General features: G+C 33.7%; 4 protein-coding genes across 7 annotated transcripts; 3 read left to right on the top strand and 1 right to left on the bottom strand.

The window, feature by feature from the left end:
• The first annotated feature begins 476 nt into the window (after nt 1–476).
• Nucleotides 477–6,257, top strand: LOC107463016 (methylthioribose-1-phosphate isomerase). Its single transcript, XM_016081715.3, has 9 exons — nt 477–745; nt 1,866–1,921; nt 2,240–2,398; nt 2,582–2,681; nt 2,782–2,921; nt 4,021–4,126; nt 5,079–5,217; nt 5,324–5,592; nt 5,685–6,257. The coding sequence occupies exons 1-9, from the start codon at nt 656–658 to the stop codon at nt 5,751–5,753; spliced, it is 1,128 nt and encodes a 375-aa protein (XP_015937201.1). The 5' UTR covers nt 477–655; the 3' UTR covers nt 5,754–6,257.
• Nucleotides 6,258–6,723: 466 nt separating this feature from the next.
• Nucleotides 6,724–13,932, top strand: LOC107463017 (ABC transporter I family member 10). 3 transcript variants are annotated; one of them, XM_016081716.3, is made up of 9 exons: nt 6,724–6,882; nt 8,839–9,011; nt 10,610–10,718; nt 10,838–11,015; nt 11,084–11,170; nt 11,523–11,648; nt 11,737–11,859; nt 12,315–12,528; nt 13,679–13,932. In XM_016081716.3, the coding sequence occupies exons 3-8, from the start codon at nt 10,642–10,644 to the stop codon at nt 12,519–12,521; spliced, it is 798 nt and encodes a 265-aa protein (XP_015937202.1). In that variant the 5' UTR covers nt 6,724–6,882; nt 8,839–9,011; nt 10,610–10,641; the 3' UTR covers nt 12,522–12,528; nt 13,679–13,932. The 3 variants fall into 3 exon arrangements, with proteins under 3 accessions (XP_015937202.1, XP_052109137.1, XP_052109135.1); XM_052253177.1 differs by lacking the exon at nt 8,839–9,011 and having other exon boundaries at nt 12,315–12,521; XM_052253175.1 differs by lacking the exon at nt 8,839–9,011.
• A 1,139-nt stretch (nt 13,933–15,071) lies between these two features.
• On the top strand, nt 15,072–20,406 carry LOC107462974 (spindle pole body component 110). Of its 2 annotated transcripts, XM_021129740.2 has the most exons (12): nt 15,072–15,221; nt 15,333–15,419; nt 15,641–15,774; nt 16,389–16,447; nt 16,520–16,574; nt 17,286–17,333; nt 17,647–17,686; nt 18,342–18,382; nt 18,452–18,556; nt 19,373–19,420; nt 19,775–19,894; nt 20,080–20,406. In XM_021129740.2, exons 1-12 carry the CDS (start codon nt 15,173–15,175, stop codon nt 20,140–20,142), a joined length of 849 nt encoding a protein of 282 aa, XP_020985399.1. In that variant the 5' UTR covers nt 15,072–15,172; the 3' UTR covers nt 20,143–20,406. The 2 variants fall into 2 exon arrangements, with proteins under 2 accessions (XP_020985399.1, XP_052108549.1); XM_052252589.1 differs by lacking the exon at nt 19,373–19,420.
• A 42-nt stretch (nt 20,407–20,448) lies between these two features.
• LOC107463088 (RING-H2 finger protein ATL7) lies at nt 20,449–23,412 on the bottom strand. The gene is made up of 5 exons (XM_016081823.3): nt 22,981–23,412; nt 22,816–22,898; nt 22,219–22,405; nt 21,669–21,855; nt 20,449–20,782 (listed from the first exon to the last, which is right to left on the bottom strand). The coding sequence occupies exons 1-4, from the start codon at nt 23,236–23,238 to the stop codon at nt 21,697–21,699; spliced, it is 687 nt and encodes a 228-aa protein (XP_015937309.1). The 5' UTR covers nt 23,239–23,412; the 3' UTR covers nt 20,449–20,782; nt 21,669–21,696.
• Nucleotides 23,413–25,114: the final 1,702 nt, after the last annotated feature.

Raw genomic sequence — 25,114 nt, 5'->3', positions numbered from 1 at the left:
TATGAGGAGCCAATGAAATATATATAATTGATTGTTCAATATATTTTGGCTCTTCATACTTTTTCGGATGCATTATATAGAACTATAGTTGAAAGTTTACATCCACAGTTGTTTAGGGCCACATTTTTTATTCATAAAAGTACACCTCCAAAAATAAGGGTGGTAAAACGGATAGACTTGCTAAAAATGACAGGTCGGACTAAGATTTGAAATGCCAAATTTATGTATTTTATTAAATAAAAAGGTGATTAGTGTTACAAAATTAACGATTATATAATTTTCAAATATTTTTTTAATTTTTTTGGCTTTTATTCTTCTTTTAATTATTAATTTTATTTATTTTATTTGATACTTTTATATATATGTTCAAATTATTTAATTTATTTTTTAAAAAATTGACAAATATTATTTTTAATAATTTTATTAAAATTAAAAATAAAAAATAATGAATTTGAATATAAAAAATTATACCCTGGTCAGGTTCATTGCACGCATCTTTCCATGCCACTCTTTTACACTGCAAACTGATACTTCCAAATTTAAACTTAAAAAGGAAGAAAACAAAGCAGGGCTTTGGGTCTCAATTCTTCCAATTTCCTCATTTCCGGGAACTCAACCACCGAACCCTAAAACACTTCCAAGTTTTCTGTAAACCATGGCGTCTTGTGGTTCCAACGGAGTTGAATCCCCAAACACGCTCCAATCCATATGTTACAACCGCGGTTCCCTTCAGCTTCTCGATCAGGTTCAACTCATTCCCCTAATTTTCTGTGGAATTCTAAATTTCATTAGTTTTCACGTGCTTTTTTTACTTTAACTGGAAAAAGGTACTCCCCTTTCACAATTTTTTGTTATATTAGTTGTCTTAACTCAAAGCTAATGATGAATTATGGAATAACTTTATCAAATTGTCCTTGTTTAATGGGTTTATTGCACTGGTTAAAAATCAAGAGAGGAAAAGTAGGCATTGAGAAGATAAAACTTCACGTTTTTAATACAATAGCTGCAAAACTTTAGTTCTTGATTTCTTCACGAATGCTTATAATAAGCGCACATGTTCCTTTTTAATCTGTGATAATCTTGCTTTGATTGTAACATAATGGTAAAATTAAGTTTTGCATCGCAATGTGGAGAACAACAAATATTCTGAAATAGAGTGAGTATACTAATTACAAACTAGCATTATGTTTGTCACAACATTTGAACTTCATGTTTCATGAAATTTGGTAAAATAGTCAAATTATATGGATTTATCAACCAGGGCCCCTAGAGCATTGGTTAAGAAATTGAATTGGGAAACTTTACAATGTAAAATTTTTGGTAAAACATATTTTTTGAGAAGCTAAAATTTACATTCTAGTTATCTTTTTTTAAAGGATCTTTTAGAAGTAAAAGTAATTTTATATTTGAATATCTCATACAAAGATTTTTTTTATCTATTAATTATGTTTGGATATAACAATAGAAAAGTACTTTTTTGTTTATTTATTATATAAAAAGTATTTTTTTAAGGAAAAAAAAGATTTTTTAAGAAAGATGTAAATTTTAGCTTCTCAAAAAAGATGTTTTCTTTTTCCTAGTGTTTTTACTTTTACTACTACAAATTTGCCAAACATACTAAAAAATAAAAAAATATCTTTATCAATTTAATGTCCCCAAGCAAGCACTAAATGTAATAAGCATGCTAAAAGTTGAAAAAAAGTTTCTAATCGTATTATTCATTTATCCTTAGGTAGTGCCCTAGAAAAACCCATATGATTTACATTTCATTAGTTTTATAATTTTAGTTTTCTAGCCGGTATGTGTGCTTGGTCAATGTTTTCTTCAATATTTACATACTGCTGCTACTCATCCTTACAATGCAGAGGAAGCTACCTCTGGAAACAATTTTTTTGGACATAAAGGATTCTACTGATGGCTGGTAAGATACTATTGTAGTTAATTTTTATAAGAGAGAAACTTTGTCTCCACCACATCTTGTGTACGGATTTCGATATTCCGGTCTGCATTTTTGTATGGAACAACAAGGAGTCGGAATGTGATTGTTGCAGATGTAGTTTTAGCTAGATTTTATTTAATTGCATAAAGTATCAAGCACCTGTGTGCTGTATTTCAGTAGAGTAGTAACAGTTTCATTCAGAAATGAAGAGAAAAGAGCTTGTAGAAACTAGAATCTTTGTTATGGTCGTCTTTAGGTCTTCATCTTCTCAATCTATCCAATTGTTCTTGACTTTCTTAGGAATGCCATACGGGATATGGTGGTCCGGGGAGCACCTGCTATTGCCATTGCAGCCGCACTCTCTCTGGCTGTTGAGGTGTCTAATCTAGGTTCTTTTAATGGGTCGCCTGGTGATGCTGCTTCCTTGTTGCAAAGCAAGTTAGAATATCTTGTCTCAAGGTACTTTTGAATTTCAATTCTTTTGTATTACTAAGACAACGACATAATTATTGTTTATTCAAATTTCAAGGTATGCTTGGTAAATAGCAGTTGCCATATTGATTTTTGACACTCGTCTTAAGCAGTTGAGGTGCTTCCTATGAAGTGCGTTCATGATAACTTTCTCCTCTCTTCATGGTTCAGTCGGCCAACTGCAGTAAACTTATCAGATGCTGCAACAAAGCTAAAAGAAGTCATATCTAAGGCTGCTGCTACCAGTTCAGAGGCCAGGAGTGTTTTCCAGGTATTGCCAAGATTATAATGAATGAATACTTGCAGATAAAGGAAGCTAGATTTCCTACCATTTTAGCCATTTGAATCTAAATCTGCTGTATTGATTTTAGGCATATATAGAAGCAGCTGAAATTATGCTTGAGGATGATGTTGCCTCAAACAAAGCAATTGGTTCATATGGAGCAAAGTTCATGCAACAGCAAATGGAGAAACAGAAACTTTCTGTCTTGACCCATTGCAACACTGGAAGGTGCATATTATATGACTTTCCCTTATGGCCCTATTGTTATGTGTGTGTGTATATTAATATATATTGAAATGGAATGTTTATGTGAGAAAGTGAGAATGCATTAGTATCCCTTGGATTGTTTTATGCGGCTGAAATTAAATCCTGTTTTAAAAAGTAAAAGCACACAGCGACCTATTCTTTCAATTTGAATGTACACTTCTTACATCTCATCCCATGTCACCTGAATTCGGCTTCTGCTTGTCCTCTTCTTTAATTTGCCACCAACTCCTCCCTAAGTTCCTCATGCTAACCTCCTAGAGTTGTCAGCCCCTTTATATGGTGGACAAATTAAAATATCAAAGAAGTGTATTATTGAAGACTGAAAAATTAAATCTTGGTGACCTTGACTTTGTTCCACTTGTTTTATAAATATTGTTTCACATTTTCCTTTAATTTCTGAGAAATTGGATTAGGAATTGCAAGTTGGCTTTTAGTAGTTGCCATTGACTGGCAATTTGGTATAAATTGATTAGTTATACATTTTGTTCTGTCCAAGTGGTTGAATTAAATCCGTCCTGTGCAATCACATGAACTCTATCAATACTTCCAATATTATTATGTTGGTTACTAAGGTCGAGCTTGTAGGTAAGAGACGTTTGTTGAATGAATCTGTGTTTTAAGTCCCAAAAAGAAGTGGTCAGACAAAAGTGAGAAGCATAAACCAATCTTCTGTATAAGGAGTGCTATGAGTTTTGGAAGTGACAAACATCATACGAGATGATAGAAGAGAGAGAGAGAAAGAGCCAGTGGCATTAAGCAGAACAATCACTATGCAGGGAAGTTTCCCTGCAAAGGAATGGGGCTGGTGCTGCAGTGAGAGCAGATTAGAGAGGATGAGAAACTACAGAGAAAAAGGAGTGACTTAAAGGATTGGATCACGTGTCTTTTATGTATGTTTTATTCTCAACCACATAAAATGATCCAAAGGCTAACAATGCATTCTCACTTTCTCACATGAAAATCTCATTCTCATATGATATATCCCCGCTATATATATAGATTTATTTGATTGAAGTGAGGTGTTTAAACTCTCTTTCTGCTTTTTTTTAACTGTACTTAGTCTAGCCACAGCTGGATATGGTACTGCTCTGGGTGTAATTCGCGCACTTCACAGTGGAGGAGTTTTAGAAAGGGCTTATTGCACTGAAACCCGGCCATTTAATCAAGTAAGCTTTTCTTTTCTTTTTTGTTTTTTGTTTTTTTCTTTTTTCTTTCTTCAAGTACATTTAGAGGTTTACTGAGACAAGATGCATAAAGTTCTGTCACTTGCACTAATGACATGACTTGAAAACAGAAGTGAACTGGTGTGATTTACGTGCTTTCAGTTTAGATATAAACACCCATTTAAGTTCTCCTTTGATCATGTGACATCAATCTAGTCTCATACAAAATCTCATCAAATTTGTCTTTTTGTCCACAGACAGTTATAGTATGTTGAGAAAATGTCTTAGGGGCTTGTGTATTATGCAGTTCCCAAAGTCCTACATCGAGTATTATGGGATGTTTGATGTTGTATTAAGGTGTGGTTTTCAACTTTCCTTGCGTACTTAACACAGCTTTTGATTTAAATGACTAATTTGATGTCACTTTTTATGATTGCCAGGTGTAGTGGATCTTAACTTTGTTTAGAAAACCAAATACATATAATTTTTATAATTGAGAGCTCAGATTGATGTCAACTTTGATTGAAGTATCAAATTAATGACACTTGTATCTTTAGTGTACTGAAATATAGTAGGTGTTTACTCTTTTTGGTTTATATCCCGTTTTCAAAATTTACGGTATCTCCAAAGCACCTGAACATAGTACTGATTGCAAACCCATAAATTTCTTGCAATGAAAAGGACAGGAAAAATTCCTAGAAGTAGAAGTCAAATTTTTATCATCAGAATCAATGAATATCTGTTGGCAATTGTAATGCTGATTATATAGCGCTAGAGTTTGTTGCCATGACCTTTTATCCATTTTGGCATTGAAGAGTAAAGACTTGTGGAATTGATCAGCTGAATTAATGTTGAGAACACATTTCTATGCTTTAGTGATATAGGGCTTTTCCTTTATCTACGGTGAGAATCACATAAGGTGATATGATTTAAGAGTTATGTTGGTTACTTGCAGGGTGCTAGACTTACTGCCTATGAGTTAGTGCATGATAAAATACCAGCTACTCTTATAGCAGATTCTGCTGCTGCTGCCTTAATGAGAGCCGGACGTGTGGATGCTGTTGTTGTTGGAGCCGATCGTGTTGCATCAAATGGTACATTGAGTCAAATCGAAGATACCCTATCATTTATTTAGTTGTTTCCTAAAGCAAGAAAGACATCATCAGGTTTATCGTTATCCTCTTTCAAATGTCATTGCAGGTGACACAGCCAACAAAATTGGGACCTATAGCGTTGCCTTATGTGCCAAGTTTCACAATGTACCTTTTTATGTGGCTGCACCGCTGACTTCGATTGATCTGTCACTTTCTTCCGGAGAAGAAATCGTCATTGAGGAGAGATCTCCGAAGGAGTTGTTGAACACACGAGGAGGACTTGGAGAGCAAGTTGCTGCCTCAGGAATTTCGGTATGGAATCCGGCTTTCGATGTTACACCTGCTGGTCTAATACATGGAATCATAACTGAGAAGGTTTCTCTGACCTACCCCCTCTCTTGACTTGCATTCATTTGTATGTTGGATTCATTTGCATTTTGTTTTGACAATTCATGTTCTCTGAGCAGGGTGTCATTACAAAGATGTCTTCAGCTGATGCTTTTGACATAAAAGCATTCATACAGAAAACAGGTTAGGTGGCTGAAGTGCTTTGTACCAATGATGATCCATGCTGGTGGAGTAAGAAATTTCTCAGACATGTAACATTTATCGTGGATTTTAAGTGTGTTTAATGTCATTTGGGGGCATTGTTAATAAACATCTCAATAAAAATTGTGAGGATGATGTGAACTCGGGTGCATATATGCTACAAATACACTGACCCCGTGAGGTGACGTCGTTGAAGATGAGGAGCACCAAATGAAACACAGCACATTTAACTTGCATAATTGTTAGTAGTCGCCTAGTGGAAATAGATCATCTTGAGTGGAAAAAACACTTGAAAGAATAAAGTGTGATATTTTATTTTTAATTTCTAAGTGGGACCAAAATTAAATAAAAAAAAAGAAAACAATAAAAGGTTAGATTAAATACTGGGCAGTATCCAGTTTTTTTTTCCGACGGAAGAGGATCCACTCCCTCACCTAGTCGGGATTTCTCTGATATGTGTAATTTATTAATATGCATTGGTACTTTTCCGATATGTGTAATTTATTAATATGCATCGGTATGGAAAAATGTGGATGAATATGAAAAAGAAACACGAATTTCATCATTTTTTTAAACACGTTATATAATAATAGAATAATTGATATTAAAATGTAGTTGTCCTTAATTATAAAGGTTTTTTTTATTTTTATAAATAAAATAATTATAATAATTATTGAAATAAATAATTTAAAAAGTATTTATTAAAATAAATATTTTTTTTATCTCGTTTATACGATAATTTCTCTCTTTTCTTTCTTTTCATTTTCGCTCCAAACAAAGATAGCCTAACTAAACTGCAGCACCCTCACTGCCTCACGACCTCACTCACTCACTCCTCCTTCTTCTCATCTTGAACTCCTTCATCACTCCCTCACTTCCGTCCAGCCATCGCCTTGTTACCGCCGCCGTCGCAACTTCTGGAAGCGGCCTTCCCCACTAACGTCGTTTCCGCCANNTATCCCGCCGCGCCTCGTGCCTCCATCGCACAGCCACTGTCCCGCCGCGCCTCGTGTCTCCATCGCGCAGCCACTGTCCCGCCGCGCCAGCTCTGTTCCACCGCGCTCCAGTCCTTCAGCGGCGTCAACTCTGTTCCATCGCTCAGCCCTTCCCTCGAAGGTATTTTTGTTAGTTAATCAGTTAATGTGTGATTTGATTATGATATTCTTGATTCCAACCTTGCTGCTTTTGATTTTGTTTATTGTGTATTACTGTGTCTAATTATCTATGTTGAGATTAATGGGTTGCTGTAAGCCTGTAATATTGTGAGAACATTTGAAATTTTTTCTGAACTTTATACCATTTGGATTGTAATTCAAACAGTTTTAGAGTGCTACTTTAGGTAAAATATCTTATGGTTCTTAAATGCTTATTGCTATTGGTGGTTTTGGAATGCAGGGAAGAGTAAAGAACTAGAAGCTAAAACTTATAATAATAACTGTATTTATTATTATTATTTATTAATAATAATTAATAGATGGAAGGATGATGGGGTCTCTCTACATGGCAAATCATAACTCATAATAGTTTGAAGCACTGGTAAATGGTTGAAATGTCACTTTCAATAAACCCAGTCTTTTCTCTATTGATAGTTGTTCATGTGTTTGGCAATAACCAGCACTTGAAAAGGGCATTATTGTTCAGAACAATTATCAGTTGTGAAGGTCATAATAATTTGCCAGAAGATTTGAAACTCAAACCCAAAATCAATGGTTGCCACTTGCCACCCAAAACTAAAATTATTCTGTACACTTATTTTTGTTTAAAATTAAAATATTTGCAATTATTAAAAAATAAAAATGAATGATTAGGCATCCTTCCTTCTTCCCTTTTTCTTTTAATTTGTATATTTGATAGAAGTACTAAAGAATTGAACTTAAGGAATAAGGAGCTAAGGACTAAAGTAAAAGTTGAACTGAGTTTGAACATAATTCAGCATCAATATTTATTGGAGATAAAATACTATTGTAGAACCCAAATAGTTGCACACTGCTTGCCAATCAAGTCTCAATCTATTCACAATCATGTCAGAAAACATGCACAAACATATATGAATGGTGGAGGAGTGTGATTGCAGCCATGTATCTATACACATATTTTATGCTTTCATTTTCTTAATTTGATAACTAATAGCATGGTTATGGGATTGTACGTTGTGGATGAATGGTGGAGGTTGTTCGGTGGTTCTGCTCCATGTTTACAAAATATGGCAGTTTATGTTTGGTTGTTGACAAATTTAGATGTTGGCATTTTATGTTTGGTTGTTTGTTTTGTTATTTGATTTTTGAGTTTGTATTTGAATGAGATTATGATATTGTGGTTTATGTAATACTTTTAATTTAGATGATATTTTAAAATTTATATTAGACTATAATTATATTTTAGTGTGTTTATTTATTATTTTTATTTATTATTTTATTATAAAATGATTTTTTCGATTGAATCACGGTCAAACTAGTTAAACTAATAAACTATTGAACCAGTAACTAAAGCATTTTGATAACCAATTCGGTTCTCGGAACCTTGGTGCTCACAAGTCGTAGCATTGCCTCATTAAAAATATAAAATTATTATGCGTATATTAAAAAGGATTTAATTTTAATATACTAATAGTATAAATATTTATATTTATTTTTATATAATTATTTAATTATATTATTTTTTTATGATTATTTATTCAATTAATATAAAAAATAATATTTGATGTTTCCTTATGTGATTTTGAATAAGTATATAAAACTGTTTTACATACAGTATATTATATAATTTTTTTAATTTGTATTTTATGATGGAAATACGAAGAAAGTTAGTATTCAATTTTTTTTATAAAATATTTTTTGTTATATATAAGTGTTTAATTTGCGGTTAATAAAAATAGTAGTTATTTTTAATAATGTAGTATTACACGAGTAATTAGACGCACGTTTAAAAACTGTTTTATACTAACATGCATCAAAATTAAATTCTATATATAATTTATAAAAATATCTCTTTTTTAAAATTTGAACCTTTAGATAAATTATAAATTATTTGGATCTCAACTGATAGTGCTCTGTCATTGGCTGATTAATTTAGATATGCCATGCGTGTGTTATGCATTGATATGGATGATGGGACATGGATGTGGGACAGTAAGAAATCGGACCATCCGAATTCTGTGAAAAAAAAATTTGGTTACTCTCTGTTTCTCCACTTCAGATTGGATACTCTCTGTTTCTGTTCCTGTTCGATACTTACTTTTTTCCCGGGTTCGTTCCTCTCTTCCGTCTCGTCCCCTCTCTACTTTGAACTTCTCTTATTCTCTCACTCATTTCAGTCACTATGTCTATTTCAAGAGAACTAGTCAAGTGAGATAGTTCATTTCTTAGTTAAAAATATTTCTATAGTATTTGATCATCCCATAGTTGGCATTTAAACCCTTATATGTTACGTTATTTCGTGTCTAGTGACTTATGTTGTGTTTATTTGTTGAATTTTATGTTGAGTTTGCTGAATTAGTTACATATTTATAGGTACAAGGTTGCTTATATTGATGAGATTTTGTAATCTATTGCATTTGCTGTTTTTATGCATATTCTTTTATGCATAGATTATTTTCTGCATGTATTTTCAATCTATCGGCCATTTCCCTGCAACGCCATACCGCATAACCCATGGCAGATTTTTGCTCTCCGCCATGAGCTGCTATCCGCAATCAAAAACTATGTTTGCTAACTAGCACGCTAAAACTATATTGATTAGATTTCTGTAGTTTGCTTTTCTGAAAATGTGTCAAGTTTGGAAAGTTCTTCTGGGTAACTAAAGTGGTTTTTGAATTTGTTTTGTATTACCATTATACGCGACTTGGAAATTTGGCTCCGCTGTCCCTTGACCAGTGACTTTGAGACCATGATTTGTATGCTTGATCCCTGTTAGTTATATTACGACAAAATGAACCAAAGAGTATCTTAGATTAAAATATAAAATGTAGCATATGTATCAAGTTCCACATGGTCTAAAATTGAAGCCTGGTAGTCCTTATAAGTGAGAGACAATCCTTACCTCGAGTTGGTTTTTGGGGTAAGTTAGACCCACTTAATTTCTTTCATGGTATTAGAGCTAAATTAAAAATTGTTATTGGGTCATCCTCACACCACAAAGAAATTCAAGTCGTCCTCAAGCTTCACGCTCCAAGTCCTTGTCTAGTCTTGAGCGTGAGGGGATGTATCAAGTCTCACATTGTCTAAGTGTGAGGCAATCCTTATCTCTTGAGCTAGCTTTTGGGGTAAGTTAGATCCACTTAATTTCTTATAATATGTAAGCAAAACCATTTGGTCTCATCTTTCATACCATCTCATATAGAAGTGTTTTTTAGATGGCCTGTCTGATAGTTGGGCTTTGCTTTTGGATAAAATTTTATTGAGAAAACTAAATGAAGCTGAAAGAGAAGAATGAAGGCAAGAGGGGACCAACGCCACTTGAATGAAGCTAGAACCTTGGCCTCTTGCGTCCGTTGAATGAAGCCAGAACCTTGCTCTCTCCCTTCCATGCAAAGAAACCTAGCAATGAGCAAAAAACACATTGAATTAGAAAAACTGAAAGAGTGAGACTAATAACTAATAGGAGCTCCAACTCCAACTTGACATATATATAGAACAAAGGTAAAGGAGGGGAAAAAATTTAAATTCCCATGAATAGCAAATTTCTCTGTGTTTCAACCTTGAAAAGTAGATTTTAAGAAGGTTGATTCTTATTTTGATGTTTGATTTTTTGTTTGTTTCGAAATATGATTATTTCTGCTCAATTCACTTGTATATGATTTACTTCATCCATGACTATAACTCAGCTACTTATTATGAATGTGCAGTTGAAAAAAAAAAAACCTAAGAGCAGAATGCTATGAATCTCCCTTCTCTCACTTACTTCCCTCAGAAACTTGTTCCTCCTCTCTGCTCTGCTCTTACCAACTCCACCAGGTTCAACTAGAATCCATTTTTTTTCAGCTGAGACTTTTCTCAAATAGTTAGATGACAATATTTTATTTTATTTATTTTAAAGTTGCATTTTGATAATGTTTTGCATTTGGAATTTTCAGAAGCAGTGGTACTGCTGATAATATTGCTATTGAAGGTTGCAATTTGAAGTTCTCATTCACAGCAACGAGGCAAGCAAAGGTCGTGCCTGTGCTTAGGGATTGTTCGTTGCGCATTCCTTCTGGGCAGTTTTGGATGCTTCTTGGACCAAATGGGTGTGGAAAATCTACCCTCTTAAAGGTACTGACTGTTATTTTTATGATAATAGTTTGCAACTTGTGATGTAATACCTTAAGCCGATGTTGCAGATTTTGGCTGGTCTATTGAATCCAACTTCAGGAATAGTGCATGTGAATGAACCTAAGAGTTTTGTTTTTCAAAATCCTGACCATCAGGTTTTTTCTCTTTCTCAGATGTTATACTCTCTCTCTCTCTCAATTTTGATTATGTGCTACTTAGTTCTTGAGCTCTTATCAATGGTAGTGTTCTCTCTATTGGCAATAGTGCTTTCTTATGAATTTGAATAATTGAACTACATTTGAATGTTATTTTGATGTTCAGATTTTAGTTACAGATGGTACAATAAAAAACTGTTTCATTCACAAAATAAAAGGAAAAAATGTCACTTTTTTGTTGTTATCAACTTGTGTACACTTAGAAGATTACCTGAAATTTCAATACTTGAATGTATATATATATGATGCATATAAGAAATATGTCAAGCAAGAAGCATTACGCATGTTGCAGGTGGTGATGCCAACTGTAGACGCCGATGTTGCATTTGGTCTTGGTAAGTTCAGCTTGACTAATGATGAAGTAAGGTCTAGGGTGTCGAGAGCCTTGCATGCTGTAGGCCTCTCTGACTACGAGAAGGTATTTGAGTTGAAATAGTTGAACTTTAACCTTAAAACAAATGTCCGAGTTAATAATGAATGAGCTTTCCCTTTGTTGCAATGGGAAGAGATCTGTCCAAACTCTGAGTGGTGGTCAGAAGCAGAGGGTTGCAATTGCCGGTGCTTTAGCAGAAGCTTGTAAAGTTCTCTTGTTGGATGAGCTCACAACATTCTTAGATGAAACTGACCAGGTGATCTATGAATTGTTATATATTACCAATTGGGCAGAGGCTGTGTTACAATATGTTTGTTTTTGTGAATCTTCTACTATGAATCTTCTGTTGTTGCAGTTACTACTATGAATCTTCTATTCATAGTAGTAACTGCACCAGCAGGAGATAAGATAGATTTGATGCAAGAGCAATATATTCCACTAGATAGTATACGGTTTATTTGGCTGTTTTACTTTATATGCGTCAATGAAAATTTGGTACATCCATAGATCAATGTATCCAAGAATTAATTTAGGTAGATTGATCCAATAATGTACCAATTTTTCCCAGTGAGTAGCTCTAATTATTCAAGTCTGCTCCGGTAACCTGGACTCGTGCATGGATTTGAATCTATTCATAATGCCAAGTATATATGGATAGTTTTGGTGTAAGACCTACACTTTCTAATAGATTGTTTGCGTTTTTGTTTTAAGGTCGGGGTTATCAAGGCTGTTAGAAACTCTTTGGATACATCTGCAGAAGTTACAGCATTATGGGTGACCCATCGTTTGGAAGAACTAGAATATGCAGATGGTGCCATATACATGGAGGATGGGAAAGTTGTCAAATATGGAGATGCAGCTAGCATTAGGAGTTTCATTGAAGCCAAGCAATCTGAATATCTTTCAAATGCATATTAGGTAACAGGTATTACTGTTTTTCCTTGTCTAAATTCAACTTCATATGTGTGATTTTGTTGGAATTTGTGTAAGACCTCATGCATATTACATGGCACATAACTCCGATACTTGCTGGTAGAAGATGTTATTTGTCGGAATCACTAGTTGGAGTCACATGGTAGACTGGTAGTTGATCTCTCTTTACAAGTAATATTTTGCACTCTGGTGCTTTAGAGGGTCAGGGGATGTAAACGAAACTAAATTTATATGATTGAGACTTCTAGACTATTTATCACTCTCATTTAATAAAATTTACTAACACTTTCAGTTAAATACATTGCAAAGCTTTGATCCTTTTATTGAAGTTTGTCATTCAATTCTTAATGGAGATGATGAATGCTCTGGACCTGAAAATATTTAAGTGCATTGTTTTAGGAATGTCAAAACAAATGCAGTGATTTTTAAGTCTCAAATCTGGGGTTCTGGGTTTTATCTATAATGACCAAATTTGGGGTTTTATTGGTGCATCTGTGTTGAGATTATTAGAATGATATGTTTCAACAACTTTGAGATTAGATATAACATGGTAATTGACAACCAAATCATCATTTCAGTTAAGAATTAATGAATGAGACTTAAACCAATGACTAATTTGTTGTAGTATATTTCATTTCAGGGATGAAAGTGTCATCAAAGTTTCATTCAGGGATTAATATGTATAAACTTGAAAATTTGATATTCTCTTGACACATTTTAATGTCTAACCTTTGTGTCGATGTGACCGAGTATGTAGGGAAGAGGTGAACCAAGAACTAATTATTTTTCAATTTTTGTTTCATCAATGTTGTGTGGGATAGCCGGGTAAGTGTGACCGACACTATGAAGATTGGTTAACAGTAAAAAAGTACAAAATAAGCTTAATTTTGCAGAGATGATGGTGTTACTTTGGATAATTGACCTTATTTTTCTAGAATGCATTAAAGATAATAGTTGGGATAGCATTTATTGTGGAGAAGACGATAGTATACCAGAGATGGAGGTAGACTTAGCAAAACAGTGAAACTCTTATAAGAGATCAACAATAGTTTGAATGCAAATATAATCTAGTAATCTACACTGAATATTACGGCATCGTTTGATGCATTCATCTGAAGTTTGATAAAATTATGTTCTTGCAGGTAAGAAAGGGCAAGAAATTTCGGTTCAAGGTGGAGTAATTGATGATTTGGCAAAGCATTTGATTGAACAATATGGAGTTACAAAAAGATACATTGAACTTCTTGGTAAAACCAAGAAATGAACAAAACATAAAAAGTGGTTGTTTGTAACACCCATTTAATGCTCTGCTTGGGTGTGAGAGTTGTCAGTTGTATGAACTAAAAACATGAAGTGCTTAAATGATCAATTTTAAATACTCTTCCAAGTTCCAACATTGATTGATGTTTTACTAGGTGATTAATGATATACAAATTTATGGTTTATATACAAGAAGAAAATATATATTATATTATAGAAAGCGGTTCACGAATACTTCCGTATTTTATCAGAATATTTTTGTTCTCATCATTTCAACCATTAAGATTTATAATAAAATATATAGAAGGATAAGATGTAAGTGAAAATTTTGTACGTGGAATATTTTGTTCGGAGAGCATGGTGAAGTTGCAACTTGTCTTTTCCTTCCCCCATAAAGTGAGAGAAAAAATTACAGTCTAGTCCTATGATGTGTAGTTTCAACCAGCTTATATTGGGAAGAGCTGAAGGTTGTAATGGACTAGCATGTCCCGTTTCAACAAACATTAATTTTACTATAAAATAATTATTATTCTAGTAATATTNATTTTTTTATAAATTTATTTTATAATATTATTTTAATATCAACCTTTAAATTTATCATCTAATAATCTCAATAGATTATATCCATAAAAACATTAATATTTAAATTTTTTACCGAAACATTTTAGATACAACCATAAAAATATATATTTTTGTTGTGATTGAAAATGATGATATATATAAACTATATAATGAAATCTTTTCACACGAATAATCTTCATATTATTTTTGTAGGTGAAAATATTACTTGCAAATAATAATTCATACGATGATACATAAATATTATTCAAGTATTATTTTAAAATTGTAACGGGCACATTTACTAAATTTATATATTATGTTTTTGTGTGCAATATGTTAAATTTTATAATTTTTATTATATAATTATCTGTTAAATTTTACGAACAAGAGTCTAACTAAAATAAAAAAAAAGAACCCAACGTACTTAATCATTTTATATGTTCTTATAATTTTAAACTTATAAAAGTACTTTTACTTGCAATTCAAGAATTTATATATGGTGATGATTAGATTTTAGTTACTACATTATAATATTTTATTTTTATGGCAATGGTACATAAGTGAATAACGAATTAATTTTGACACCTCCAAATTGATAATTGAGAAAACTTTTGGAGAGTTGTATTTAATTATTTATTATTATTTGATTTATTTTAGAGATCAGAAATATTATGTATTAGAAACCCTTTCCCTCCATAAATTCCTGAATTTTGCGCTTTGCATGAGTCAGTTCAACTGCCATAACCGTTCAAAACTTGATTTTACCGCCAAAATCGTTCTCCGAATCGATCATTCTCTCTCTGGTTGTGAAGGAGATGGAGGAGTACTTACTGTGCATGAAGACTTTGCGCTCTCAAATGAACGGTATCTAATTACTAATCCATATTTTCAACAATTTCTGCTGCTTCTTTTCTTTTTAGTTTTCTTCAAAATTTTGAATTGGAACATAGATCAAATCCGAAGTTGAATTTTCAGATGTGGAGGATCAAGCGGCTAAGATCTCAGTAGAAGAGGAAACGCAACTCACCAACGTTCGCACGATGGAAAAAGATATCGAATCAGGTCTCTCTTCTTCAAACTCTCTCAATGTTATTTTTTCACCGAATTTTTCTCTAAAATCAAAGCTTCAAGAAGTTATTATTACATTCTATATAGTTTTTAACCGAAACTTCAGGACTGTTTATGAATTTCTCGCTTCAAGAAATTTACTTCAAATTGATAAAATATGAACTGTGTGACACGCTCCTGTGAAGCAGTTTCATATAATGTAAATGTTTATGTAGTGAAATCGGAAGTTAAAAGAACGAAGGAAGATACTGAACAAATGAAGAAAGTGATGGGTGAGCTATGCTCTAAGATATTGGAGAATCAGAAAAAGATTGCCTCTTCGGAATCTGATATCTCCAAGCTTACACAGGTAAAGGATGTGCCTTTTTCTGTTTTGTTGGCTATCTTACCAATTCGTGTGTAGAGGTGGAGGCTTTTCATGTGGTATTAAACGCACTAGCTATTTGATGTGCAATTCGGACAGTAATTTTCTTTCGAAAGGTTTCACTGCAAAAATGAGTGAAATGAGAAGTTTGGTACGCTAACTAATTGATTTACTAACTGAATTAGTCATTGTTCTTTGTTGTAAATTATATTCATGATCTAGTGGACTGAAACTTGTTTTCTGTTTGTTAATGTGATACTATCCACAGTTATGCACAAACTCATGTGTCTCTCTCTATGTTTAAAGTCATAAAGGTGAAGTTGTTATATGAAACTCAAATGTAATACTTAGAGATTTGTATCTGTAACGATATATTTCTTTTCTTTTCTTTTATAAAAAAGAAAGAATTTGTGTGGAAAAACTCTCAACACCATATGGAGATATTGTAGTGGTTTTTAATACTTAGGAGCATTTTTTTTCTCCCTTGTTTTGGCTAGTACTTCAATAGTAATGAAAACATAAAAGAGAGAAATGGAAAATAAAATAAAGTTCTGATATGTTATGCTGTTTTGCTCATGTTCATGACACTCTACCAACAGACCCTGGAACTTATTCATCAAGAGAAAGTTGGGTTGTCTGCCAAACTTTCAGAGAAGAGGTAACTAAAGATGCTAAATGAATATTCTTATACATATGATGGTTATCCATCTAAATTTCTTTTCTCCATCAGAGCCTACTATACCAAGGTTGAGGAGGACTTGAGCGCCAAATTGCAGAAGCAACAGGTTTGATCTGATTAGTCTGCTTTATTCGTAAATGATGCCTACAAATATGTGTCAGCATATAATTGATATTTCTTATTTCATTTTTTATTCACTTTAATTCCTGTGCTATTGTACTTCACCTTGTACTTAGGAATATAAATAGGATATCAGAGGACTGTGTACCTTGAGTGATTTATTCACACAACTTAGGGTGGCTGTGTGGTCCTTTTATTTTTCAACACGACTCATGACCTTTGGGGCACCAGGCTCAATGCATTCAGTAATATGTTTGAACGATTGCAGAGCAGCTGTTGGCATCAAAGGGGTAGGGAAATAATAAGTTTTATAAATATGTTTACACTTGAACTAGAAGCCAATCTGCTAGTATATAAATGTGATATTTGGGTGTTGGTAGTGGTTGGCTACTGGGCTGAAGAAAAGTTTAGAGATACTTCTTAACATATGCGTCTAAGATTCTTTGAAAACATGTAGTGTGTCAAGTGCATACCATAGTGAGGAAAATACCATTGGAGGCATTGTGGAGTGTGAGTGATTTCAGTGTAATGAAGCCACTTCTTTAACGAACTTTTTTTATTGGACTCAGTGAATCTATTTTCCGTCTTTGTCCCATTGGTCCTATCATGTGATGGAAGACTCTCCATGTCATACTTCATGTTAGTTCTTTCATTTAGTTTGTTGAAAAAAATTACTGAATAGAGAAATCTTTGGCAGGAGTGGCACAGAACTAAGATGACTAGTAGAAAATTGAAAGAGCACGAGGTAGTATGATTTCTCATTTAATGTTATCTCGTACATATATATATATATAGAATTTAATTTTGATGCACTGTTAGTGTAAAACTCTTTTACACTGCATCGAATCACATAACGCCACATTAGTAAAAATAACTACCTTTTACACTAACCGCGTGAATGGTCATCAAAGAGAACGGTTGTGATTGCACTTGCACAACTGTGTAAAATGTTTTACACTGTCAATGCATGAAAATTAAACTCTCTCTCTCTCTCTCTCTCTCTCTCTCTATATATATTTTCCCTGTTAGTTTCTGCTAATCATTTTTGTCTTATGCAGATCAAGGAAAAAGTTGATTTACAGAAAAGTAAAACCAAAGGCATGACTCATGCTTCTGTATAATGTTTTACACTTTGAGTTAACAAGTTAAATAACTGGTGACAATTTTAACTAGCATGAAAACAAAAGGACTGGTCATTTACAATTCCAGTTTGATATTTGACCTTTGGTGATATAATAAAGTCATTACAAGAACTACTTGACATTGTAGATTTTTGCCCCGTATAATTAGAAAGAAAACAAGAGTATCATTTAACCAGTATCATTGTTTTGGCTTCGCATGAGAATGGCTACTGTGAATCTCTGATATACCAGTTGTAACATGCTGTTAATGAAAATTGCCTTGTTGATATATGAATCTGTTGTGTCTATCACTTAGTGTGATCATTGTGATTGGTGCCACAAGATGCTATGGTTCAGTAGGAAAAAGTATGGGTTAGCTCAGTTTAAACTCAAACCAGCACACAACTACCTACCTCTATCTGCTGCCCTAACAGAATCAGTATTTTGGTATTGAGTAGGGACCTTTATTTTGTCTAGACTGAAACTCTGAACTAAAAGTCGATCTGTTCATTTTATATTAATTTTAGAAAAGGGGAAATATAATTGGATTACAGGCCATGAACATCCATGCTTTTTTTTTTTTAGTTGATAAATAAATTTGATATCCAAGCTTTCTTTTCATAAACATGCAGGGAAGGCTGCAGCCGATGGTAACTGTATCATGGACAACCTGGTAGACTACTTTTTTCATTGATATATGCTGCACGGAGGTGGAATTTGGTAATTTATCTGTGTATGACAGGGGAGTGATGCAAGGAAGAGCATAATCACTAAACTGGATTCAGCTAAAGGAAGGCTTAATGAAATTCTTAATCTAAAATCCAAGATGCTTATGGAGAACAACAAGGTCGGTGATTATGCTTCCTTTTAGGCTGTGAAGTAGATATTAGTCACTCAAGTTTATGTCCTGTTCTTTACTTATTTTTTGCTCTACAACATTTTCGTTTTTCATATCATATGTTATCAGTCTGATTTAATTTTGCACATTGTTCCCTGTAAGTTTTAAAATCGGTTCTAAAATAGCCTCCATGAGCAATTGGGATGTCCTATCCTCCATGAACAACGTTGAAGCCCAGTTTTCTAAATGAAAACAGGATATATGTGGACACGGAGTGCTTACTATAATTGCTGTCAGTGCCATCGAATTTGAGTTTTTTAATTTCTTGCAAAATTCCCTCTACTTGTTGTGGTTGATCATATACGCATTAGTCCAAATGTTCTTTTTATTAGAACTCGGTTGTGAGTGGCAAAAAGTGTTGCTTCATCAATTAAGCCTTTTGTTTTCTCTAGTTTCGTGCTGCCTCCTAGTTTTATATTGTCTCATTCTATTTAAATTGGCTAATCACAATATTCACAGATAAAGTTTTACACAACGAACTGCCAATTTTCAAGCTATTTTCATGAAGTTTCATGCAACCATTCATCCCCTTTTAGTTACTTCAAATAGCCATGAATGGTTTTGAAAAACAATATATCTTAAACAGTGCCATCTAAAATGGTCCCAAGCATCAAAATTGAGTGCAAAGTCTTATATGCGGCTGCTGCATACATGTAACTCATTTAGCTATAGCTAGCTATATAGTATATAAGGATTTCTTCATACCCTAATGCTCTTGAGAAAATCATATTGGGAGCTTTTGATTGATATTCTATTTTACCTCAGATAAAACTCGCTATTGAGGATCTGAAATGCAAGACAAATGATTTTAAGGTTGGCTGTTATTCCGCTGGTGTTATTGAGACCTGTAATTATTTTTTCCCCCCCTCTTCAGATGGTTGAGGGTGGAAAAAAATTTACATATTGTATATTCTTTTTAGGAAATGTCGTATGCCTTAAATGCGTCAAGTTTATGATGTATCAAGATACTCCAATGATGTGATTTAGCAAAAATCGTTGATGTTAAGTATATGGAAATCTCTCCCATTGAATTATCTTGTGCATCATAGCAATGTCTCTTTCTTTACTCCTTTTTAGTGGGATTGTCAATAATTTCACAGCTTTTAATCAGTGATTTTGTAAAATCTCTCATTCAAAGTTTTCTTCACAATGATTGAGCTCCACTAGCTAGAGCTAAAAGCTGCAGATATAACGGTTCTTCAAGAAGAATATAACGCACTTATGTCTGACAAAGCTGGAGAAATAGAGTACTTGCAGTCTCTGGGGAAACAAGTTGACAAACTCAAGGTAAAATATATGTACATGCAATGTAACCTTTTTCACCCCCTCAACAATACGTAATCCTGCAATTCGCAATGAAATAGTTCTAGCCTATCCTTAGCAATATTTAGTTAAACTTGTCATTATCTTCATAAAATAAAATTCCCTAAGTATACTTTCCCCTGCATTCATATATTCCTCTGACTTTACAGGAGATCCATCATGTGGTAAAATGTGCCTGTGGGGAGGAATTTACTGTGGCAGTGAACATGTAATTTTCCAGAGAGAACACCGATATCAAGACACCGCATATTCCGTTCATATTGATCTTGATCAAATAATATTATACCATTAAAAAATAGCAAACATTTAAGTTCTGCAGTAGATGTTGTTTGGTTAATTGGAACCGAGTATCTTAGAATATGATCATTCTAGAGGTAAATAATATACTAGTGTTTCATGTAATGGATCTGGGAACCGGTGTATTATATTATTACTCATACCTCATTCAACTTAAGCTGCTTCATCATTGGATTGTCCACAATTATGATCACAGCTTAGCTTCTTGTTTGCTTAGGTGATTAATAATACACTTAATCATAAGTTATATTTGACCAAACATTCCCTAAATGAGTTTAGGACTGTTTTCTTGAATCAAGATAAACGAATCCAAGCTCATCTTTTAAGATATACAATTCTCCTTTCGAAAGAATATTTTCAATATTCATTCAGTATTCAATAAGTTACAATAATTGTGCCAATTAAAATTTTCTCTCAAAGCTGTGTCACTGTGTGAATACATTTGTTGCTGTACTTATCGGAGGATGCTGTACACATGCCGATAGATAAGTTGGAAGGAATACGGCAATACGCTGTCACTAGCATGTAGATTGCTAAGTTTAAAGGGCCATTGATCTGGATTCCAAGGATTTGATAAGAGAAGTGACAATCAACTTGATATAGATGCATAGAATGAAGTTTAAATGATAAATCATAATGAATAACTATCACTGACCTAAATGAGACAGAGACAAAAATAATATTCATATAAAGAGAAGAAAGAATTATGGTAGAGAAATCAAATTGCAGCCTTTTTTTATATCTACAAATTTTTTTTTGTAAAAGAGTGTCATAAGGAGACTTGTTAAGGTTATCAAAGTAGAAATAGATCAAAAGGATATGATTTCAATGTATTTATTATGTGGAAAGTTTTAAAATTTTTCATGAGCGGCAAGTGGCTACGTTTAATTTAGGCACTTGTTAGCTAAACCATTTTCCAAAGCTTAAGCTAAGTGGAGTTTCATGATTGGTTTTCTATCTCTTTAAGCATCTTATGCAAGAATTATATGGATACGATATTACGATGTATAGATTATACAAAATCTTTTATTTGGAGAAACTTTTCATGAGGGTTGAAAGAACCAAACTCCTTTAGTTGACTATAGAGGTTGTGATACTGATACCATTCTAATAACCAACTCCTCAAAAGTTTTAAACTTACAGTTGAATGACTTTAAATTGCTACAACAAACCATTTAAGCAATTTGATACTTCGATATATATCTTATTGATCATCTATGATTGATTCCGATGCTGCATTATGATAATCAAATTTTACCACAATTAACATGAATTATTTTGATTTTTGTTTTTATTTTTAAATGCTGATTCATAACTGATGCATAAATTCTGAGACTGACAAAAGCTAAAGCATGATAGTGATGTTGATGTATATGTGTTGATCCTCCACCAAACCTAGAAGCTTGGACCTCAAATGTAGTAACTAGAAGGCAAAAATTACCTTAGGAATCTCTGATATCTTCATCCTTCTACTGATTGTTTTGTCCATGTTGTCCTTCAACATCGATGCAGTGAGCGGCAATTGCAACCTCTCCTGAGACATTCTGGGAAACAGTGGTTTCTACATGACTAGTAGCTCTCAACTCTGATGATTCTATGGTCTGTGTTTCCTCATTGCTCTGTGGCCCCTGTCCAAGTGTTTCCATTGTCAGTATCCATATCAATACTCATTTTCCTTTTTTTTTTTAAGAAGCACCAGGTCTTAATTGTCAACATCTAAATGGAGTCTAATCATAAATGTTGACAATCAAATGATATGTTATGTCTTGAACATGTTATAAATCTGTGGATTTGAATGAAAATTCAGTTAATATGGTCTCACATGAACATGTTATAAATTTTCATCCAAGGGCCATATTTCTTTCTCATTTATTCCATTAGAGAAATATAAACATCATTATCAGCTAAGTAATATAAAAAATAAAATATCATTTTACATGTGAGAAAGTAGTTTTGGACCAAGACCTCTTAGGATTACTGAAATCACTTACATCAACCTGTGTGTGGGATGGCTCCGTTGAAGATTTAGCCGATGCTAATAGGGACAAGCGGCAGAGAGGGCAGGTGCTGTGGCTGGACAGCCAAAGATCAATGCAGCTCATGTGAAATGTATGGCCACATGCAGGTATCTGTTGAAGCTTATCCTCTGCTTGGTAGTCCAAAAGGCACACTGAGCATCTGCAACATCTCATTGATCAGAAAAGCTAAAGATAAAATCGGTTTCAGTTCAAGCAAACACAAAACAGAATGAAGGCCTAATGCTTAGACAAGAAATTGGTATTAAAAGTAGATATAATCAAGTTGTGAGATTTAAGTATCTTGGTTACATTACCCAAAATGGTGGAGATAAAACATGTAATCATATAGTATTTAAGGCCGGTGTGCTTAGGGATTTCCTTGCAACATTGTCCTATACTAAAGCATTGTTTCTACTTTCTAGTTTCTACTACAAGTAAGATAACTTGGAATTAGTGACCCTCAAGCAGGATCCCTTGCTTTATTGCTTTTTTTTTTTTTTACAATAGAAAATAAAAATAAAGATATGATTTGCATAGAAAATTACTCCCAAAAATATTGAAGCAACTCACTGGGTATCTTTGACAGAGAAGCTTTCCTTATACACAATAATAGGCAGCATCTCTCTCAATTCTTTCTTCAACCCAATATCCCACTGCCTCAAAAAACAATATACACAAAAGGTGAGTACCCATTTTACTTGTACCAAATAGAAGAATAATGTATGTTATTATTACCGTGGAGATGGTGTTGGTGTTGAAGTCATGAGCAAAAGCAAAGGGTCTCATCCTAAGGGAGGACCAATCAACCCTTCTGGGTCGAAGATAGAAGACATAAAAGAGGAAGAGAAGAATGAAAGTGAAGAATATTGGTGCTGAGAAAATGAATGCTCGATAGAGCTTCAGTTCAGCTGAAGCAGCAGCAGCATCTGAAATATCAGATCCAGAATCAGAAGAAGAAGAAGGGTATGACTCTGAGTAATAGCCTTGAGACATCACCAAACCATAGTAGATACAACTGTTAACTGCTTCTTCAACTGTTAATAACTAACTGGAATCAATGAATGAATCCATTTAATTTGCATTTGAGTCAGAAGCTTAGGTCAATCAAATGAAGAATTCTTGATGTTGCTCACTCACTTTGGATAGCAAAATGAACCGTAAATAGAAAAAAATAAATAAATAAATAAAATGGAGAAGGATACGTTTGGTGGTGATACTGACAAGTACATTAATGTGTGCAACTTATAACACGGCCGATGTAATAATGGTTCCTCATGTCATGTCTACAAAGGAAATTCATGTGTAGTAACTTTTCACATATTTAAGCCCGGGTTTTTTCTTCAATAAAATATATAAAATATTTTTTTATATATTATGGCACTCTTCTAACTCCGCTTATGCTACACTGTGGTAGGTAGTCGATCTCATGTCCGATAAAAGAGTAGGGTTGTGTTAGACCTTTAATTGTCAACATAAAAATGTTGTCGAATCTTCATGGCATGGATCAAAGACGTTATTGCGCTGAAGCTAAGTCGTTGCCCAAAAGCAACGCGCTGTATGGCTCGCGTACAGTGTCAAATGAACAAGAGTCGCTGCATCGGTGCTTGGGTAGAGTGTTAAATGAGCAAAGGTTTCCACATTTTCATGAACGGACGAAGATAAATAAGCTAGTTCACAAAGAAAAATGTAAAGGTAAAGGTCGGAGCGACAGAAGGTTGAGATTTGAAACATGGAACATAGGTACTCTAACAGGAAAATCCATGGAGGTAGTGGATATCATGACAAGGAGAAAGATTAATATCATGTGCTTACAAGAAACAAAATGAGTCGGCGCGAAAGTTAGAGAGCTGGATACCTTCGGAACTTTGGAATACAGGAAAGATGAAGAATAGGAATGTGGTGGGTATTATCATGGATAAGTAGTGAAAAAAGGACGTAATGAATGTCAAGAGGGTGGGTAATCAGATCATCAATATCAAACTTTGGTAGAAGGATGTACTTTCTATGTAATTAGCGCCTGTGCACTACAAAGTGGGTTCGGACGAGCAACATAAGATGAGGTTTTGGGAGGATCTAGAGAGTTTGGTCCAATACATACTTTCGAGAGATAAAATTTTTTTAAGTGGAGATTTAAATGGCCATGTTGGAAGATAAGTAATTGGGTATAAAAGTATTCACGGAGGCCATGGTTTCGTGATGGTCAATATCGAGGGTAAAACTATTTTGGACTTTTTCTCAATTTTTGACTTTCTCATTGTAAATACATGTTTCAAAAAGAGAGACGAACATCTTATAACCTATAGGAGTGGCATGACAAGCTCTCAAATCAACTTCTTGTTAAGGAGAGTCGACCGAAAATTTTGCATTAATTGTAAAATTATTTTGGGAGAGAGTTTAACAACATAACATAGGATGCTCGTCATGAATTTTCGTGTTGAGAAAAAGATATCATATGAAGAACCCAATGATGTAGTGGTGGCAGATAAAAAGTGAGGAACAGAGAAGTTTCCTAAGACAGGTAGGAGAAGAGGCAAAGTGAAAAGGGGATGGAAGCACAAAGGAGATGTGGAGGGAGATGGCAGAAGTTATTAGAAGAACAGCAAAATAAAATTTTAGTAAATCTAGAGGAATAGGACCAAGAGAAAAGGAGTCTTATTGGTGGAATGCGAGTGTATAAGAAAAGATAAAGTCCAAAAGGGAGTGCTTTAATGAGTGGTCATTGTGCCGTAATGCAGATAATTGAGAAAAATATAAGGTGGCTAAGAAAGAGATAAAAGTGACCGTAAGTGAAGCAAAAACAAGAGCATACAAGGGTCTCTACCAGTCTTTAGGATCGAAGGAAGAAGAAAAAGGTATATATAGAATCGCA

The sequence above is a fragment of the Arachis duranensis genome, chromosome 8, assembly GCF_000817695.3.
Source record: "Arachis duranensis cultivar V14167 chromosome 8, aradu.V14167.gnm2.J7QH, whole genome shotgun sequence".
NCBI lineage: Eukaryota > Viridiplantae > Streptophyta > Magnoliopsida > Fabales > Fabaceae > Arachis > Arachis duranensis.
The sequence above is the reverse complement of the archived record's forward strand: the minus strand, read 5'-3'. Positions and strand labels throughout refer to the sequence as shown.